This window comes from Salmo salar, chromosome 19 (genome assembly GCF_965601325.2).
Source record: "Salmo salar chromosome 19, fSalSal1, whole genome shotgun sequence".
In the NCBI taxonomy this organism is placed as follows: Eukaryota; Metazoa; Chordata; class Actinopteri; order Salmoniformes; family Salmonidae; genus Salmo; species Salmo salar.
This window is the reverse complement of record NC_138309.1, coordinates 36,515,884-36,537,884: the sequence shown is the minus strand read 5'-3', so window position 1 is coordinate 36,537,884 and position 22,001 is coordinate 36,515,884. Positions and strand designations below refer to the sequence as shown.

At 37.7% G+C, this 22,001-nt stretch overlaps 1 protein-coding gene across 2 annotated transcripts in view; it reads right to left on the bottom strand.

Moving 5' to 3' along the window:
• Positions 1 to 22,001, bottom strand: part of egln1a (egl-9 family hypoxia-inducible factor 1a) — a 263,763-nt gene that overhangs the window by 36,369 nt on the left and 205,393 nt on the right. For both annotated transcript variants that reach the window (XM_045702244.2, XM_045702243.2), the window contains one exon: positions 19,736 to 19,872. In XM_045702244.2, the coding sequence (XP_045558200.1) occupies positions 19,736 to 19,872 (137 nt within the window). The remainder of the gene's footprint in view (positions 1 to 19,735; positions 19,873 to 22,001) is intronic.

The following is a 22,001-nucleotide window of genomic DNA, read 5'->3' as shown; positions in this document are numbered from 1 at the left end:
CTGACCGGGTTGTTATTTTAGTCAGTTTAACCTGACCGGGTCGTTATTTTAGCCAATTTAACCTGACCAGGTTATTATTTTAGCCCGTTTAACCTGACAGGGTTGTTATTTAGGTCAGTTTAAGCTGTCCGGGTTGTTATTTAGGTCAGTTTATCCTGACCAAGTTGTTATTTTAGTCAGTTTAACCTGACCAGGTTGATATTTTAGCCAATTTAACCTGACCAGGTTGTTATTTTAGCCAGTTTAACCTGACCAGGTTGTTATTTTAGTTAGCTTAACCTGACCAGGTTGTTATTTTAGTCAGTTTCAGTTTAACCTGACTAGGTTGTTATTTTAGTCAGTTTAACCTGACCAGGTTGTTATTTTAGTCAGTTTAAACTGACCAGGTTGTTATTTTAGTCAGATTAACCTGACCAGGGTATTATTTTAGTCAGTTTCAGTTTAACCTGACCAGGTTGTTATTTTAGTCAGTTTAACCTGACCAGGTTGTTACTTTAGCCAGTTTAACATGACCCAGTTGTTATTTTAGTCAGTTTCAGTTTAACCTGACCAGGTTGTTATTTTAGCAAGTTTAACCTGACCAGGTTGTTATTTTAGTCAGTTTAACCTGACCAGATTGTTATTTTAGTCAGTTTAACCTGACCAGGTTGTTATTTTAGTCAGTTTAACCTGACCAGGTTTTTATTTTAGTCTACTTAACCTGACCAAGTTGTTAATTAATACGTTTAACCTGACCAAGTCATTATTTTAGTCAGTTTAACCTGACCAGGTTGTTATTTTAGTCAGTTTATCCTGACCAAGTTGTTATTTTAGTCAGTTTAACCTGACCAGGTTGTTATTTTAGTCAGTTTAACCTGACCAGGTTGTTATTGTAGCCAGTTTAACCTGACAGGGTTGTTATTTAGGTCAGTTTCACCTGACCGGGTTGTTATTTAGGTCAGTTTAACCTGACCAGGTTGTTATTTTAGTCAGTTTAACCTGACCAGGTTGTTATTTTAGTCAGCTTAACCTGACCAGGTTGTTTTTATAGTCAGTTTATCCTGACAGGGTTGTTATTTAGGTCAGCTTAACCTGACCAGGTTGTTATTTTAGCCAGTTTAACCTGACCAAGTTGTTATTTTAGTCAGTTTCATTTTAACCTGACCAGGTTGTTATTTTAGCCAGTTTAACCTGACCGGGTTGTAATTTAGGTCAGTTTAACCTGACCAGGTTGTTATTTTAGTCAGTTTCAGTTTAACCTGACCAAGTTGTTATTTTAGTCAGTTTCAGTTTAACCTGACCGGGTTGTTATTTTAGTCAGTTTCAGTTTAACCTGACCAGGTTGTTATTTTAGTCAGTTTAACCTGACCGGGTTGTTATTTTAGTCAGTTTAACCTGACCAGGTCGTTATTTTAGCCAATTTAACCTGACCAGGTTATTATTTTAGCCCGTTTAACCTGACAGGGTTGTTATTTAGGTCAGTTTAACCTGACCGGGTTGTTATTTAGGTCAGTTTATCCTGACCAAGTTGTTATTTTAGTCAGTTTAACCTGACCAGGTTGATATTTTAGCCAATTTAACCTGACCAGGTTGTTATTTTAGCCAGTTTAACCTGACCAGGTTGTTATTTTAGTTAGCTTAACCTGACCAGGTTGTTATTTTAGTCAGTTTAACCTGACCAGGTTGTTATTTTAGTCAGTTTAACCTGACCGTTTTTTATTTTAGTCAGTTTCAGTTTAACCTGACCAGGTTGTTATTTTAGTCAGTTTAACCTGTTAGGGCTAGGGGGCAGCATTGACATGGCTGGATAAAAAACATACCCGATTTAATCTGGTTACCACTCCTACTCAGTAACTAGAATATGCATATACTTATTACATATGGATAGAAAACACCCTAAATTTTCTAAAACTGTTTGAATGGTGTCTGTGAGTATAACAGAACTCAAATGGCAGGTCAAAACCTGAGAGATTCCTTTACAGGAAGTGGCCTGTCTGACCATTTGTTGAACTTCTTTTCCATCTCTATCATTTACTAAGGATCTCTGCTCTAACGTGACACTTCCCACGTCGTCCATAGGCGCTCAGAGCCCGGGAAAAAACAGAATGTCGTCATTCCAGCCCCAGGCTGAAACACATTATCGCCTTTCTCAAGTGGCCCATCAAGAGACACTAGCTTATGCGCGTGACCCCGACCGCCCCCGCCTTTGGGATTTTTTCCTCTGTTTGCCGAAAAGGAGATTCCCTGTCGGAATATTATCGCTTTTCTACGAGAAAAATGTCGTAAAAATTGATTTTAAACAGCGGTTGACATGCTTCGAAGTACGGTCATGGAATACTTAGAATTTTATTGTCACGAATTGCGCCATGCGCGCGACACTTCTTTACTATTTCGGATAGTGTCTGGAACGCACGAACAAAACGCCGCTATTCGGATATAACGATGGATTATTTTGGACCAAACCAACATTTGTTATTGAAGTAGCTGTCCTGGGTGTGTATTCTGACGAAGACAACAAAAGGTAATGAAATTTTTATAATAGTAAATATGATTATGGTGAGTGCTAAACTTGCCGGGTGTCTAAATAGCGAGCCCGTGATGCCTGGGCTATGTACTTAGAATATTGCAAAATGTGCTTTCACCAAAAAGCTATTTTAAAATCGGACATATCGAGTGCATAGAGGAGGTCTGTATCTATAATTCTTAAAATAATTGTTATGCTTTTTGTGAACGTTTATCGTGAGTAATTTAGTAAAATGTTAGCGAATTCCCCGGAAGTTTGCGGGGGGTATGCTAGTTCTGAACGTCACATGCTAATGTAAAAAGCTGTTTTTTGATATAAATATGAACTTGATTGAACAAAACATGCATGTATTGTATAACATAATGTCCTAGGGTTGTCATCTGATGAAGATCATCAAAGGTGAGTGCTGCATTTAGCTGTCTTCTGGGTTTTGGTGACATTATATGCTGGCTTGAAAAATGGTTGTCTGATTATTTCTGGCTTGGTACTCTGCTGACATAATCTAATGTTTTGCTTTCGTTGTAAAGCCTTTTTGAAATCGGACAGTGTGGTTAGATTAACGAGAGTCTTATCTTTAAATGGCTGTAAAATAGTCATATGTTTGAGAAATTGAAGTAATAGGATTTTTAAGGTTTTGAAAATCGCGCCACAGGATAGCCGTGGCTGTTACGTAGGTGGGACGAATTCGTCCCGCCTAGCCTAGAGAGGTTAACCTGACCAAGTTGTTAATTAATACGTTTAACCTGACCAGGTCATTATTTTAGTCAGTTTAACCTGACCAGGTTGTTATTTTAGTCAGTTTATCCTGACCAAGTTGTTATTTTAGTCAGTTTAACCTGACCAGGTTGTTATTGTAGCCAGTTTAACCTGACCGGGTTGTTAGTTAGGTCAGCTTAACCTGACCAGGTTGTTATTTTAGTCAGTTTAACCTGACCAGGTTGTTATTTTAGTCAGATTAACCTGACCAGGGTATTATCTTAGTCAGTTTCAGTTTAACCTGACCAGGTTGTTATTTTAGTCAGTTTAACCTGACCAGGTTGTTCTTTTAGCCAGTTTAACATGACCCAGTTGTTATTTTAGTCAGTTTCAGTTCAACCTGACCAGGTTGTTATTTTAGCAAGTTTAACCTGACCAGGTTGTTATTTTAGTCAGTTTCAGTTTAACCTGACCAGGTTGTTATTTTAGTCAGTTTAACCTGACCGGGTTGTTATTTTAGTCAGTTTAACCTGACCAGGTCGTTATTTTAGCCAATTTAACCTGACCAGGTTATTATTTTAGCCCGTTTAACCTGACAGGGTTGTTATTTAGGTCAGTTTAACCTGACCGGGTTGTTATTTAGGTCAGTTTATCCTGACCAAGTTGTTATTTTAGTCAGTTTAACCTGACCAGGTTGATATTTTAGCCAATTTAACCTGACCAGGTTGTTATTTTAGCCAGTTTAACCTGACCAGGTTGTTATTTTAGTTAGCTTAACCTGACCAGGTTGTTATTTTAGTCAGTTTCAGTTTAACCTGACCAGGTTGTTATTTTAGTCAGTTTAACCTGACCAGGTTGTTATTTTAGTCAGTTTAAACTGACCAGGTTGTTATTTTAGTCAGATTAACCTGACCAGGGTATTATTTTAGTCAGTTTCAGTTTAACCTGACCAGGTTGTTATTTTAGTCAGTTTAACCTGACCAGGTTGTTATTTTAGCCAGTTTAACATGACCCAGTTGTTATTTTAGTCAGTTTCAGTTTAACCTGACCAGGTTGTTATTTTAGCAAGTTTAACCTGACCAGGTTGTTATTTTAGTCAGTTTAACCTGAACAGATTGTTATTTTAGTCAGTTTAACCTGACCAGGTTGTTATTTTAGTCAGTTTAACCTGACCAGGTTGTTATTTTAGTCTACTTAACCTGACCAAGTTGTTAATTAATACGTTTAACCTCACCAAGTCATTATTTTAGTCAGTTTAACCTGAACAGGTTGTTATTTTAGTCAGTTTATCCTGACCAAGTTGTTATTTTAGTCAGTTTAACCTGACCAGGTTGTTATTTTAGTCAGTTTAACCTGACCAGGTTGTTATTGTAGCCAGTTTAACCTGACAGGGTTGTTATTTAGGTCAGTTTCACCTGACCCGGTTGTTATTTTGGTCAGTTTAACCTGACCAGGTTGTTATTTTAGTCAGTTTAACCTGACCAGGTTGTTATTTTAGTCAGCTTAACCTGACCAGGTTGTTTTTATAGTCAGTTTATCCTGACAGGGTTGTTATTTAGGTCAGCTTAACCTGACCAGGTTGTTATTTTAGCCAGTTTAACCTGACCAAGTTGTTATTTTAGTCAGTTTCATTTTAACCTGACCAGGTTGTTATTTTAGCCAGTTTAACCTGACCGGGTTGTAATTTAGGTCAGTTTAACCTGACCAGGTTGTTATATTAGTCAGTTTCAGTTTAACCTGACCAAGTTGTTATTTTAGTCAGTTTCAGTTTAACCTGACCGGGTTGTTATTTTAGTCAGTTTCAGTTTAACCTGACCAGGTTGTTATTTTAGTCAGTTTAACCTGACCGGGTTGTTATTTTAGTCAGTTTAACCTGACCAGGTCGTTATTTTAGCCAATTTAACCTGACCAGGTTATTATTTTAGCCCGTTTAACCTGACAGGGTTGTTATTTAGGTCAGTTTAACCTGACCGGGTTGTTATTTAGGTCAGTTTATCCTGACCAAGTTGTTATTTTAGTCAGTTTAACCTGACCAGGTTGATATTTTAGCCAATTTAACCTGACCAGGTTGTTATTTTAGCCAGTTTAACCTGACCAGGTTGTTATTTTAGTTAGCTTAACCTGACCAGGTTGTTATTTTAGTCAGTTTCAGTTTAACCTGACCAGGTTGTTATTTTAGTCAGTTTAACCTGACCAGGTTGTTATTTTAGTCAGTTTAAACTGACCAGGTTGTTATTTTAGTCAGATTAACCTGACCAGGGTATTATTTTAGTCAGTTTCAGTTTAACCTGACCAGGTTGTTATTTTAGTCAGTTTAACCTGACCAGGTTGTTATTTTAGCCAGTTTAACATGACCCAGTTGTTATTTTAGTCAGTTTCAGTTTAACTTGACCAGGTTGTTATTTTAGCAAGTTTAACCTGACCAGGTTGTTATTTTAGTCAGTTTAACCTGAACAGATTGTTATTTTAGTCAGTTTAACCTGACCAGGTTGTTATTTTAGTCAGTTTAACCTGACCAGGTTTTTATTTTAGTCTACTTAACCTGACCAAGTTGTTAATTAATGCGTTTAACCTGACCAAGTCATTATTTTAGTCAGTTTAACCTGACCAGGTTGTTATTTTAGTCAGTTTATCCTGACCAAGTTGTTATTTTAGTCAGTTTAACCTGACCAGGTTGTTATTTTAGTCAGTTTAACCTGACCAGGTTGTTATTGTAGCCAGTTTAACCTGACAGGGTTGTTATTTAGGTCAGTTTCACCTGACCGGGTTGTTATTTAGGTCAGTTTAACCTGACCAGGTTGTTATTTTAGTCAGTTTAACCTGACCAGGTTGTTATTTTAGTCAGCTTAACCTGACCAGGTTGTTTTTATAGTAAGTTTATCCTGACAGGGTTGTTATTTAGGTCAGCTTAACCTGACCAGGTTGTTATTTTAGCCAGTTTAACCTGACCAAGTTGTTATTTTAGTCAGTTTCATTTTAACCTGACCAGGTTGTTATTTTAGCCAGTTTAACCTGACAGGGTTGTAATTTAGGTCAGTTTAACCTGACCAGGTTGTTATTTTAGTCAGTTTCAGTTTAACCTGACCAAGTTGTTATTTTAGTCAGTTTCAGTTTAACCTGACCGGGTTGTTATTTTAGTCAGTTTCAGTTTAACCTGACCAGGTTGTTATTTTAGTCAGTTTAACCTGACCGGGTTGTTATTTTAGTCAGTTTAACCTGACCAGGTCGTTATTTTAGCCAATTTAACCTGACCAAGTTATTATTTTAGCCCGTTTAACCTGACAGGGTTGTTATTTAGGTCAGTTTAACCTGTCCGGGTTGTTATTTAGGTCAGTTTATCCTGACCAAGTTGTTATTTTAGTCAGTTTAACCTGACCAGGTTGATATTTTAGCCAATTTAACCTGACCAGGTTGTTATTTTAGCCAGTTTAACCTGACCAGGTTGTTATTTTAGTTAGCTTAACCTGACCAGGTTGTTATTTTAGTCAGTTTCAGTTTAACCTGTCTAGGTTGTTATTTTAGTCAGTTTAACCTGACCAGGTTGTTATTTTAGTCAGTTTAAACTGACCAGGTTGTTATTTTAGTCAGATTAACCTGACCAGGGTATTATTTTAGTCAGTTTCAGTTTAACCTGACCAGGTTGTTATTTTAGTCAGTTTAACCTGACCAGGTTGTTACTTTAGCCAGTTTAACATGACCCAGTTGTTATTTTAGTCAGTTTCAGTTTAACCTGACCAGGTTGTTATTTTAGCAAGTTTAACCTGACCAGGTTGTTATTTTAGTCAGTTTAACCTGAACAGATTGTTATTTTAGTCAGTTTAACCTGACCAGGTTGTTATTTTAGTCAGTTTAACCTGACCAAGTTTTTATTTTAGTCTACTTAACCTGACCAAGTTGTTAATTAATACGTTTAACCTGACCAAGTCATTATTTTAGTCAGTTTAACCTGACCAGGTTGTTATTTTAGTCAGTTTATCCTGACCAAGTTGTTATTTTAGTCAGTTTAACCTGACCAGGTTGTTATTTTAGTCAGTTTAACCTGACCAGGTTGTTATTGTAGCCAGTTTAACCTGACAGGGTTGTTATTTAGGTCAGTTTCACCTGACCGGGTTGTTATTTAGGTCAGTTTAACCTGACCAGGTTGTTATTTTAGTCAGTTTAACCTGACCAGGTTGTTATTTTAGTCAGCTTAACCTGACCAGGTTGTTTTTATAGTCAGTTTATCCTGACAGGGTTGTTATTTAGGTCAGCTTAACCTGACCAGGTTGTTATTTTAGCCAGTTTAACCTGACCAAGTTGTTATTTTAGTCAGTTTCATTTTAACCTGCCCAGGTTGTTATTTTAGCCAGTTTAACCTGACCGGGTTGTAATTTAGGTCAGTTTAACCTGACCAGGTTGTTATTTTAGTCAGTTTCAGTTTAACCTGACCAAGTTGTTATTTTAGTCAGTTTCAGTTTAACCTGACCGGGTTGTTATTTTAGTCAGTTTCAGTTTAACCTGACCAGGTTGTTATTTTAGTCAGTTTAACCTGACCGGGTTGTTATTTTAGTCAGTTTAACCTGACCAGGTCGTTATTTTAGCCAATTTAACCTCTTGGGGCTAGGTGGGACGCTAGCGTGCCACCCGTGGTGCACTCCATCAACAGCAGGTGCATTTCAAGAGCGGCAAATTTGAATCCAAATAAATGTCAAAATTCAAATTTTTCAAAAATACAACTATGTTACACTATTTGAAAGATAAACATCTCCTTAATCTAACCACGTTTTACGATTTCAAAAAGGTTTTACGGCGAAAGCATAAATTTAGAGTATGTTAGGACAGTACATTTACAAGAGTTGTGTGTAATGTTTTGTCAAGTCAAAGACAGGGTCACCAAAACCATAAAACCAGCTAAAATGATACACTAACCTTTTACAATCTCCATCAGATGACACTCCTAGGACATTATGTTAGACAATGCATGCATTTTTAGTTCTATCAAGTTGATATTTATATCCAAAAACAGCGTTTTACTATGGCATTGATGTTGAGGAAATCGTTTCCCTCCAATAACCGGCAGTCAAGTCAGCGTCACAAATTAAATAATTAAAATTAGAAAACATTGGTAAAATATTATATTGTCATTTAAAGAATTATAGATTTACATCTTTTGAACGCAATCAACTTGCCAGATTTAAAAATAACCTTACTGGGAAATCACACTTTGCAATAATCTGAGCACTGTGCCCAGAAAAATACGCGTTGCGATACAGACTAGACGTCATGTTGGGGAGATCTAAAATCGAAAATACTATGTAAATAATCCATTACCTTTGATTCTCTTCATCAGATGTCACTTCCAGGTATCACAGGTCCATAACGAATGTAGTTTTGTTCAAAAAACCTCATCATTTATGTCCAAAAATCTCCGTCTCGTTAGCACATGATGTAAGCCAGCCTGACTTCTCGTCATGAACGAGGGGAAAAAATATATTTCCGTTCGTTCAAACATGTCAAACGTTGTATAGCATAAATCATTAGGGCCTTTTTTAACCAGAACATGAATAATATTCAAGGTGGACGAATGCATAGTCTTTTATAACGTATTGGAACGAGGGTACCCAACATGAAGTAGCGCGCCAGGTGTCTAATGGGACATCACCGTTCCATGGCTCTTGTTCGGTCAGATCTCCCTCCAGAAGACTCAAAACACTTTGTAAAGGCTGGTGACATCTAGTGGAAGCAATAGGAAGTGCCAAAATATTCCTAAACCCCTGTGTTTTTCAATGGGATAGGTTTAAAGTCAATACAACACATCAGGTATCCACTTCCTGTCAGAAAATGTCTCAGGGTTTTGCCTGCCAAATGAGTTCTGTTATACTCACAGACACCATTCAAACAGTTTTGGAAACTTTAGAGTGTTTTCTATCCATATATAATAAGTATATGCATATTCTAGTTACTGGGTAGGATTAGTAACCAGATTAAATCGGGTACATTTTTTTTATCCAGACGTGCAAATGCTGCCCCCTAGACCCAACAGGTTAACCTGACCAGGTTATTATTTTAGCCCGTTTAACCTGACAGGGTTGTTATTTAGGTCAGTTTAACCTGACCGGGTTGTTATTTAGGTCAGTTTATCCTGACCAAGTTGTTATTTTAGTCAGTTTAACCTGACCAGGTTGATATTTTAGCCAATTTAACCTGACCAGGTTGTTATTTTAGCCAGTTTAACCTGACCAGGTTGTTATTTTAGTTAGCTTAACCTGACCAGGTTGTTATTTTAGTCAGTTTAACCTGACCAGGTTGTTATTTTAGTCAGTTTAACCTGACCGTTTTTTATTTTAGTCAGTTTCAGTTTAACCTGACCAGGTTGTTATTTTAGTCAGTTTAACCTGTTAGGGCTAGGGGGCAGCATTGACATGGCTGGATAAAAAACATACCCGATTTAATCTGGTTACCACTCCTACTCAGTAACTAGAATATGCATATACTTATTACATATGGATAGAAAACACCCTAAATTTTCTAAAACTGTTTGAATGGTGTCTGTGAGTATAACAGAACTCAAATGGCAGGTCAAAACCTGAGAGATTCCTTTACAGGAAGTGGCCTGTCTGACCATTTGTTGAACTTCTTTTCCATCTCTATCATTTACTAAGGATCTCTGCTCTAACGTGACACTTCCCACGTCGTCCATAGGCGCTCAGAGCCCGGGAAAAAACAGAATGTCGTCATTCCAGCCCCAGGCTGAAACACATTATCGCCTTTCTCAAGTGGCCCATCAAGAGACACTAGCTTATGCGCGTGACCCCGACCGCCCCCGCCTTTGGGATTTTTTCCTCTGTTTGCCGAAAAGGAGATTCCCTGTCGGAATATTATCGCTTTTCTACGAGAAAAATGTCGTAAAAATTGATTTTAAACAGCGGTTGACATGCTTCGAAGTACGGTCATGGAATACTTAGAATTTTATTGTCACGAATTGCGCCATGCGCGCGACACTTCTTTACTATTTCGGATAGTGTCTGGAACGCACGAACAAAACGCCGCTATTCGGATATAACGATGGATTATTTTGGACCAAACCAACATTTGTTATTGAAGTAGCTGTCCTGGGTGTGTATTCTGACGAAGACAACAAAAGGTAATGAAATTTTTATAATAGTAAATATGATTATGGTGAGTGCTAAACTTGCCGGGTGTCTAAATAGCGAGCCCGTGATGCCTGGGCTATGTACTTAGAATATTGCAAAATGTGCTTTCACCAAAAAGCTATTTTAAAATCGGACATATCGAGTGCATAGAGGAGGTCTGTATCTATAATTCTTAAAATAATTGTTATGCTTTTTGTGAACGTTTATCGTGAGTAATTTAGTAAAATGTTAGCGAATTCCCCGGAAGTTTGCGGGGGGTATGCTAGTTCTGAACGTCACATGCTAATGTAAAAAGCTGTTTTTTGATATAAATATGAACTTGATTGAACAAAACATGCATGTATTGTATAACATAATGTCCTAGGGTTGTCATCTGATGAAGATCATCAAAGGTGAGTGCTGCATTTAGCTGTCTTCTGGGTTTTGGTGACATTATATGCTGGCTTGAAAAATGGTTGTCTGATTATTTCTGGCTTGGTACTCTGCTGACATAATCTAATGTTTTGCTTTCGTTGTAAAGCCTTTTTGAAATCGGACAGTGTGGTTAGATTAACGAGAGTCTTATCTTTAAATGGCTGTAAAATAGTCATATGTTTGAGAAATTGAAGTAATAGGATTTTTAAGGTTTTGAAAATCGCGCCACAGGATAGCCGTGGCTGTTACGTAGGTGGGACGAATTCGTCCCGCCTAGCCTAGAGAGGTTAACCTGACCAAGTTGTTAATTAATACGTTTAACCTGACCAGGTCATTATTTTAGTCAGTTTAACCTGACCAGGTTGTTATTTTAGTCAGTTTATCCTGACCAAGTTGTTATTTTAGTCAGTTTAACCTGACCAGGTTGTTATTGTAGCCAGTTTAACCTGACCGGGTTGTTAGTTAGGTCAGCTTAACCTGACCAGGTTGTTATTTTAGTCAGTTTAACCTGACCAGGTTGTTATTTTAGTCAGATTAACCTGACCAGGGTATTATCTTAGTCAGTTTCAGTTTAACCTGACCAGGTTGTTATTTTAGTCAGTTTAACCTGACCAGGTTGTTCTTTTAGCCAGTTTAACATGACCCAGTTGTTATTTTAGTCAGTTTCAGTTCAACCTGACCAGGTTGTTATTTTAGCAAGTTTAACCTGACCAGGTTGTTATTTTAGTCAGTTTAACCTGAACAGATTGTTATTTTAGTCAGTTTAACCTGACCAGGTTGTTATTTTAGTCAGTTTAACCTGACCAGGTTGTTATTTTAGTCTACTTAACCTGACCAAGTTGTTAATTAATACGTTTAACCTGACCAGGTCATAATTTTAGTCAGTTTAACCTGACCAGGTTGTTATTTTAGTCAGTTTATCCTGACCAAGTTGTTATTTTAGTCAGTTTAACCTGACCAGGTTGTTATTGTAGCCAGTTTAACCTGACAGGGTTGTTATTTAGGTCAGTTTCACCTGACCGGGTTGTTATTTAGGTCAGTTTAACCTGACCAGGTCGTTATTTTAGTCAGTTTCAGTTTAACCTGAACAGGTTGTTATTTTAGCAGTTTAACCTGATCGGGTTGTTATTTAGGTCAGTTTAACCTGACCAGGTTGTTATTTTAGTCAGTTTCAGTTTAACCTGACCAGGTTGTTATTTTAGTCAGTTTAACCTGACCAGGTTGTTATTTTAGTCAGTTTAACCTGACCAGGTTGTTATTATAGTCAGTTTATCCTGACAGGGTTGTTATTTAGGTCAGCTTAACCTGACCAGGTTGTTATTTTAGCCAGTTTAACCTGACCAAGTTGTTATTTTAGTCAGTTTCAGTTTAACCTGACCAGGTTGTTATTTTAGCCAGTTTAACCTGACCGGGTTGTAATTTAGGTCAGTTTCACCTGACCAGGTTGTTATTTTAGTCAGTTTCAGTTTAACCTGACCAAGTTGTTATTTTAGTCAGTTTCAGTTTAACCTGACCGGGTTGTTATTTTAGTCAGTTTCAGTTTAACCTGACCGGGTTGTTATTTTAGTCAGTTTAACCTGACCAGGTCGTTATTTTAGCCAATTTAACCTGACCAGGTTATTATTTTAGCCCGTTTAACCTGACAGGGTTGTTATTTAGGTCAGTTTAACCTGACCGGGTTGTTATTTAGGTCAGTTTATCCTGACCAAGTTGTTATTTTAGTCAGTTTAACCTGACCAGGTTGATATTTTAGCCAATTTAACCTGACCAGGTTGTTATTTTAGCCAGTTTAACCTGACCAGGTTGTTATTTTAGTTAGCTTAACCTGAACAGGTTGTTATTTTAGTCAGTTTCAGTTTAACCTGACCAGGTTGTTATTTTAGTCAGTTTAACCTGACCAGGTTGTTATTTTAGTCAGTTTAAACTGACCAGGTTGTTATTTTAGTCAGATTAACCTGACCAGGGTATTATTTTAGTCAGTTTCAGTTTAACCTGACCAGGTTGTTATTTTAGTCAGTTTAACCTGACCAGGTTGTTATTTTAGCCAGTTTAACATGACCCAGTTGTTATTTTAGTCAGTTTCAGTTTAACCTGACCAGGTTGTTATTTTAGCAAGTTTAACCTGACCAGGTTGTTATTTTAGTCAGTTTAACCTGAACAGATTGTTATTTTAGTCAGTTTAACCTGACCAGGTTGTTATTTTAGTCAGTTTAACCTGACCAGGTTGTTATTTTAGTCTACTTAACCTGACCAAGTTGTTAATTAATACGTTTAACCTGACCAAGTCATTATTTTAGTCAGTTTAACCTGACCAGGTTGTTATTTTAGTCAGTTTATCCTGACCAAGTTGTTATTTTAGTCAGTTTAACCTGACCAGGTTGTTATTTTAGTCAGTTTAACCTGACCAGGTTGTTATTGTAGCCAGTTTAACCTGACAGGGTTGTTATTTAGGTCAGTTTCACCTGACCGGGTTGTTATTTTGGTCAGTTTAACCTGACCAGGTTGTTATTTTAGTCAGTTTACCCTGACCAGGTTGTTATTTTAGTCAGCTTAACCTGACCAGGTTGTTTTTATAGTCAGTTTATCCTGACAGGGTTGTTATTTAGGTCAGCTTAACCTGACCAGGTTGTTATTTTAGCCAGTTTAACCTGACCAAGTTGTTATTTTAGTCAGTTTCATTTTAACCTGACCAGGTTGTTATTTTAGCCAGTTTAACCTGACCGGGTTGTAATTTAGGTCAGTTTAACCTTACCAGGTTGTTATTTTAGTCAGTTTCAGTTTAACCTGACCAAGTTGTTATTTTAGTCAGTTTCAGTTTAACCTCACCGGGTTGTTATTTTAGTCAGTTTCAGTTTAACCTGACCAGGTTGTTATTTTAGTCAGTTTAACCTGACCGGGTTGTTATTTTAGTCAGTTTAACCTGACCAGGTCGTTATTTAGGCAATTTAACCTGACCAGGTTATTATTTTAGCCCGTTTAACCTGACAGGGTTGTTATTTAGGTCAGTTTAACCTGACCGGGTTGTTATTTAGGTCAGTTTAACCTGACCAGGTTGTTATTTTAGTCAGTTTAACCTGACCAGGTTGTTATTTTAGTCAGCTTAACCTGACCAGGTTGTTTTTATAGTAAGTTTATCATGACAGGGTTGTTATTTAGGTCAGCTTAACCTGACCAGGTTGTTATTTTAGCCAGTTTAACCTGACCAAGTTGTTATTTTAGTCAGTTTCATTTTAACCTGACCAGGTTGTTATTTTAGCCAGTTTAACCTGACCGGGTTGTAATTTAGGTCAGTTTAACCTGACCAGGTTGTTATTTTAGTCAGTTTCAGTTTAACCTGACCAAGTTGTTATTTTAGTCAGTTTCAGTTTAACCTGACCGGGTTGTTATTTTAGTCAGTTTCAGTTTAACCTGACCGGGTTGTTATTTTAGTCAGTTTCAGTTTAACCTGACCAGGTTGTTATTTTAGTCAGTTTAACCTGACCGGGTTGTTATTTTAGTCAGTTTAACCTGACCGGGTCGTTATTTTAGCCAATTTAACCTGACCAGGTTATTATTTTAGCCCGTTTAACCTGACAGGGTTGTTATTTAGGTCAGTTTAAGCTGTCCGGGTTGTTATTTAGGTCAGTTTATCCTGACCAAGTTGTTATTTTAGTCAGTTTAACCTGACCAGGTTGATATTTTAGCCAATTTAACCTGACCAGGTTGTTATTTTAGCCAGTTTAACCTGACCAGGTTGTTATTTTAGTTAGCTTAACCTGACCAGGTTGTTATTTTAGTCAGTTTCAGTTTAACCTGACTAGGTTGTTATTTTAGTCAGTTTAACCTGACCAGGTTGTTATTTTAGTCAGTTTAAACTGACCAGGTTGTTATTTTAGTCAGATTAACCTGACCAGGGTATTATTTTAGTCAGTTTCAGTTTAACCTGACCAGGTTGTTATTTTAGTCAGTTTAACCTGACCAGGTTGTTACTTTAGCCAGTTTAACATGACCCAGTTGTTATTTTAGTCAGTTTCAGTTTAACCTGACCAGGTTGTTATTTTAGCAAGTTTAACCTGACCAGGTTGTTATTTTAGTCAGTTTAACCTGACCAGATTGTTATTTTAGTCAGTTTAACCTGACCAGGTTGTTATTTTAGTCAGTTTAACCTGACCAGGTTTTTATTTTAGTCTACTTAACCTGACCAAGTTGTTAATTAATACGTTTAACCTGACCAAGTCATTATTTTAGTCAGTTTAACCTGACCAGGTTGTTATTTTAGTCAGTTTATCCTGACCAAGTTGTTATTTTAGTCAGTTTAACCTGACCAGGTTGTTATTTTAGTCAGTTTAACCTGACCAGGTTGTTATTGTAGCCAGTTTAACCTGACAGGGTTGTTATTTAGGTCAGTTTCACCTGACCGGGTTGTTATTTAGGTCAGTTTAACCTGACCAGGTTGTTATTTTAGTCAGTTTAACCTGACCAGGTTGTTATTTTAGCCAGTTTAACCTGACCAAGTTGTTATTTTAGTCAGTTTCATTTTAACCTGACCAGGTTGTTATTTTAGCCAGTTTAACCTGACCGGGTTGTAATTTAGGTCAGTTTAACCTGACCAGGTTGTTATTTTAGTCAGTTTCAGTTTAACCTGACCAAGTTGTTATTTTAGTCAGTTTCAGTTTAACCTGACCGGGTTGTTATTTTAGTCAGTTTCAGTTTAACCTGACCAGGTTGTTATTTTAGTCAGTTTAACCTGACCGGGTTGTTATTTTAGTCAGTTTAACCTGACCAGGTCGTTATTTTAGCCAATTTAACCTGACCAGGTTATTATTTTAGCCCGTTTAACCTGACAGGGTTGTTATTTAGGTCAGTTTAACCTGACCGGGTTGTTATTTAGGTCAGTTTATCCTGACCAAGTTGTTATTTTAGTCAGTTTAACCTGACCAGGTTGATATTTTAGCCAATTTAACCTGACCAGGTTGTTATTTTAGCCAGTTTAACCTGACCAGGTTGTTATTTTAGTTAGCTTAACCTGACCAGGTTGTTATTTTAGTCAGTTTAACCTGACCAGGTTGTTATTTTAGTCAGTTTAACCTGACCGTTTTTTATTTTAGTCAGTTTCAGTTTAACCTGACCAGGTTGTTATTTTAGTCAGTTTAACCTGTTAGGGCTAGGGGGCAGCATTGACATGGCTGGATAAAAAACATACCCGATTTAATCTGGTTACCACTCCTACTCAGTAACTAGAATATGCATATACTTATTACATATGGATAGAAAACACCCTAAATTTTCTAAAACTGTTTGAATGGTGTCTGTGAGTATAACAGAACTCAAATGGCAGGTCAAAACCTGAGAGATTCCTTTACAGGAAGTGGCCTGTCTGACCATTTGTTGAACTTCTTTTCCATCTCTATCATTTACTAAGGATCTCTGCTCTAACGTGACACTTCCCACGTCGTCCATAGGCGCTCAGAGCCCGGGAAAAAACAGAATGTCGTCATTCCAGCCCCAGGCTGAAACACATTATCGCCTTTCTCAAGTGGCCCATCAAGAGACACTAGCTTATGCGCGTGACCCCGACCGCCCCCGCCTTTGGGATTTTTTCCTCTGTTTGCCGAAAAGGAGATTCCCTGTCGGAATATTATCGCTTTTCTACGAGAAAAATGTCGTAAAAATTGATTTTAAACAGCGGTTGACATGCTTCGAAGTACGGTCATGGAATACTTAGAATTTTATTGTCACGAATTGCGCCATGCGCGCGACACTTCTTTACTATTTCGGATAGTGTCTGGAACGCACGAACAAAACGCCGCTATTCGGATATAACGATGGATTATTTTGGACCAAACCAACATTTGTTATTGAAGTAGCTGTCCTGGGTGTGTATTCTGACGAAGACAACAAAAGGTAATGAAATTTTTATAATAGTAAATATGATTATGGTGAGTGCTAAACTTGCCGGGTGTCTAAATAGCGAGCCCGTGATGCCTGGGCTATGTACTTAGAATATTGCAAAATGTGCTTTCACCAAAAAGCTATTTTAAAATCGGACATATCGAGTGCATAGAGGAGGTCTGTATCTATAATTCTTAAAATAATTGTTATGCTTTTTGTGAACGTTTATCGTGAGTAATTTAGTAAAATGTTAGCGAATTCCCCGGAAGTTTGCGGGGGGTATGCTAGTTCTGAACGTCACATGCTAATGTAAAAAGCTGTTTTTTGATATAAATATGAACTTGATTGAACAAAACATGCATGTATTGTATAACATAATGTCCTAGGGTTGTCATCTGATGAAGATCATCAAAGGTGAGTGCTGCATTTAGCTGTCTTCTGGGTTTTGGTGACATTATATGCTGGCTTGAAAAATGGTTGTCTGATTATTTCTGGCTTGGTACTCTGCTGACATAATCTAATGTTTTGCTTTCGTTGTAAAGCCTTTTTGAAATCGGACAGTGTGGTTAGATTAACGAGAGTCTTATCTTTAAATGGCTGTAAAATAGTCATATGTTTGAGAAATTGAAGTAATAGGATTTTTAAGGTTTTGAAAATCGCGCCACAGGATAGCCGTGGCTGTTACGTAGGTGGGACGAATTCGTCCCGCCTAGCCTAGAGAGGTTAACCTGACCAAGTTGTTAATTAATACGTTTAACCTGACCAGGTCATTATTTTAGTCAGTTTAACCTGACCAGGTTGTTATTTTAGTCAGTTTATCCTGACCAAGTTGTTATTTTAGTCAGTTTAACCTGACCAGGTTGTTATTGTAGCCAGTTTAACCTGACCGGGTTGTTAGTTAGGTCAGCTTAACCTGACCAGGTTGTTATTTTAGTCAGTTTAACCTGACCAGGTTGTTATTTTAGTCAGATTAACCTGACCAGGGTATTATCTTAGTCAGTTTCAGTTTAACCTGACCAGGTTGTTATTTTAGTCAGTTTAACCTGACCAGGTTGTTCTTTTAGCCAGTTTAACATGACCCAGTTGTTATTTTAGTCAGTTTCAGTTCAACCTGACCAGGTTGTTATTTTAGCAAGTTTAACCTGACCAGGTTGTTATTTTAGTCAGTTTAACCTGAACAGATTGTTATTTTAGTCAGTTTAACCTGACCAGGTTGTTATTTTAGTCAGTTTAACCTGACCAGGTTGTTATTTTAGTCTACTTAACCTGACCAAGTTGTTAATTAATACGTTTAACCTGACCAGGTCATAATTTTAGTCAGTTTAACCTGACCAGGTTGTTATTTTAGTCAGTTTATCCTGACCAAGTTGTTATTTTAGTCAGTTTAACCTGACCAGGTTGTTATTGTAGCCAGTTTAACCTGACAGGGTTGTTATTTAGGTCAGTTTCACCTGACCGGGTTGTTATTTAGGTCAGTTTAACCTGACCAGGTCGTTATTTTAGTCAGTTTCAGTTTAACCTGAACAGGTTGTTATTTTAGCAGTTTAACCTGATCGGGTTGTTATTTAGGTCAGTTTAACCTGACCAGGTTGTTATTTTAGTCAGTTTCAGTTTAACCTGACCAGGTTGTTATTTTAGTCAGTTTAACCTGACCAGGTTGTTATTTTAGTCAGTTTAACCTGACCAGGTTGTTATTATAGTCAGTTTATCCTGACAGGGTTGTTATTTAGGTCAGCTTAACCTGACCAGGTTGTTATTTTAGCCAGTTTAACCTGACCAAGTTGTTATTTTAGTCAGTTTCAGTTTAACCTGACCAGGTTGTTATTTTAGCCAGTTTAACCTGACCGGGTTGTAATTTAGGTCAGTTTCACCTGACCAGGTTGTTATTTTAGTCAGTTTCAGTTTAACCTGACCAAGTTGTTATTTTAGTCAGTTTCAGTTTAACCTGACCGGGTTGTTATTTTAGTCAGTTTCAGTTTAACCTGACCGGGTTGTTATTTTAGTCAGTTTAACCTGACCAGGTCGTTATTTTAGCCAATTTAACCTGACCAGGTTATTATTTTAGCCCGTTTAACCTGACAGGGTTGTTATTTAGGTCAGTTTAACCTGACCGGGTTGTTATTTAGGTCAGTTTATCCTGACCAAGTTGTTATTTTAGTCAGTTTAACCTGACCAGGTTGATATTTTAGCCAATTTAACCTGACCAGGTTGTTATTTTAGCTAGTTTAACCTGACCAGGTTGTTATTTTAGTTAGCTTAACCTGACCAGGTTGTTATTTTAGTCAGTTTAACCTGACCAGGTTGTTATTTTAGTCAGTTTCAGTTTAACCTGACCAAGTTGTTATTTTAGTCAGTTTCAGTTTAACCTGACCGGGTTGTTATTTTAGTCAGTTTCAGTTTAACATGACCCAGTTGTTATTTTAGTCAGTTTCAGTTTAACCTGACCAGGTTGTTATTTTAGTCAGTTTAACCTGACCAGGTTGTTATTTTAGCCAGTTTAACATGACCCAGATGTTTAACCTGACCGTTTTTTATTTTAGTCAGTTTCAGTTTAACCTGACCAAGTTGTTATTTTAGTCAGTTTCAGATTAACCTGACCAAGTTGTTATTTTAGTCAGTTTCAGTTTAACCTGACCGGGTTGTTATTTTAGTCAGTTTCAGTTTAACCTGACCAGGTTGTTATTTTAGTCAGTTTAACCTGACCGGGTTGTTATTTTAGTCAGTTTCAGTTTAACCTGACCAGGTTGTTATTTTAGTCAGTTTAACCTGAACAGGTTGTTATTTTAGCCAGTTTAACCTGATCGGGTTGTTATTTAGGTCAGTTTAACCTGACCAGGTTGTTATTTTAGTCAGTTTCAGTTTAATCTGACCAGATTGTTATTTTAGTCAGCTTAACCTTTACATTTACATTTTAGTCATTTAGCAGACGCTCTTATCCAGAGCGACTTACAGTAGTGAATGCATACATTTCATACATTTTTTTTCTGTGCTGCCCCCCGTGGGAAAGTTGTTATTTTAGTCAGTTTCAGTTTAACCTGACCAGGTTGTTATTTTAGTCAGTTTAACCTGACCAGGTTGTTATTTTCGTCAGTTTAACCTGACCAGGAAAGGGACTAACCTGATAGCGTGGGCGGGCTGGACCTCGTGTGGGTTCCGTCTGTCTGACCAGAAAAACAGCAACCGGTCAAACTTAGGCTCGATGTCGGCGAACTGAGATTTACCCTCTGGGAAGATACGCAGAACACCCCCATGTTCCTGGAAGAACAAATCAATCAATCAAACATATCAATCAGAACACCCCCATGTTCCTAGAACAGAACATATCAATCAATCAATCAGAATATCCACATGTTCCTAGAATAGAACATATCAATCATTCAATCAATCAGAATATCCACATGTTCCTAGAACAGAACATATCAATCAGAATATCCACATGTTCCTAGAACAGAACATATCAATCAATCAATCAATCAATCAGAATATCCACATGTTCCTAGAACAGAACATATCAATCAATCAATCAATCAGAATATCCACATGTTCCTAGAACAGAAAATATCAATCAGAACACCCCATGTTCCTAGAACAGAACATATCAATCAATCAGAATAACCACATGTTCCTAGAATAGAACATATCAATCAATCAATCAGAATATCCACATGTTCCTAGAACAGAACATATCAATCAGAATATCCCCATGTTCCTAGAACAGAACATATCAATCAATCAGAATATCCACATGTTCCTAGAACAGAACAGAATAATATAGGCAGAGATGTGAGAACAGACCACAACAATAGAATGACAGATGACATGTATTTAGTACTCTGCTATAGCTATTTAAGAAAGAAATGGGTTTGACTACAAGGTCAACAGACAGATAGATCATAGCAGCACTGAGAACAACAACTGTTTGAAAGGATGAGAAGGCCATTTAAAGTACTTATTGTTGAATCAGTTACAAACATGGAACTAGAAAATAGAAGAAAAAGACCGTTGCAACCTTCTGGGCCTGTGTTCCAAATGGCTCCCTAGTCCCTTAAGAATTAACTACTGTTGACCAAGAAGTGACAGTCTAGGGAATAGGGTGCCATTTGGGACAGTCAAAGTGGAGGAGGGCTAAGGGAGGAGAGCTGTGGATAGGAAGCGGCGTGGGAACGGTCTTTCCTGCTGAGCAATCAGAAGAAGAATCTAACAGGAAAATAGTTATTTTGGATAAAGGAACCCGGGGACTCGCAGAGTCAAGAAACAGATCGGTGGTCAACCTTTCACATCTATAGGATCTCAAGTTTGATACAGAAACACCAGACACCACAGACTACAAACTAGAGACCCAGAGACACCAGAGACACCACAGACTACAAACTACATACCCAGAAACACCAGAGACATAACAGACTACAAACTACAGATGCAGAAACACCAGACACCACAGACTACAAACTACAGATCCAGAAACACCAGACTACAAACTAGAGACCCAGAAACACCAGACTACAAACTACAGACCCAGAAACACCAGACTACAAACTACAGACCCAGAAACACCAGACTACAAACTACAGATCCAGAAACACCTGACACCACAGACTACAAACTACAGACCCAGAAACACCAAAGACACCACAGACTACAAACTACAGACCCAGAAACACCGGACTACAAACTACAGATCCAGAAACACCAGACACCACAGACTACAAACTACAGACCCAGAAACACCAGAGACACCACAGACTACAAACTACAGATCCAGAAACACCAGACTACAAACTACAGATCCAGAAACACCAGACTACAAACTACAGACCCAGAAACACCAGAGACACCACAGACTACAAACTACAGACCCAAAAACACCAGAGACACCACAGACTACAAACTACAGACCCAGAAACAGCAGACTACAAACTACAGATCCAGACACACCAGACTACAAACTACAGATCCAGAAACGCCAGACTACAAACTACAGATCCAGAAACCCCAGACTACAAACTACAGATCCAGAAACGCCAGACTACAAACTACAGATCCAGAAACATGACTACAAACTACAGATCCAGAAACACCAGACACCAGACTACAAACTACAGATCCAGAAACACCAGACACCAGACTACAAACTACAGATCCAGAAACACCAGACTACAAACTACAGACCCAGAAACACCAGACTACAAACTACAGATCCAGACACACCAGACTACAAACTACAGATCCAGAAACACCAGACTACAAACTACAGATCCAGAAACACCAGACTACAAACTACAGATCCAGACACACCAGACTACAAACTACAGATCCAGAAACACCAGACTACAAACTACAGATCCAGAAACACCAGACTACAAACTACAGACCCAGAAACACCA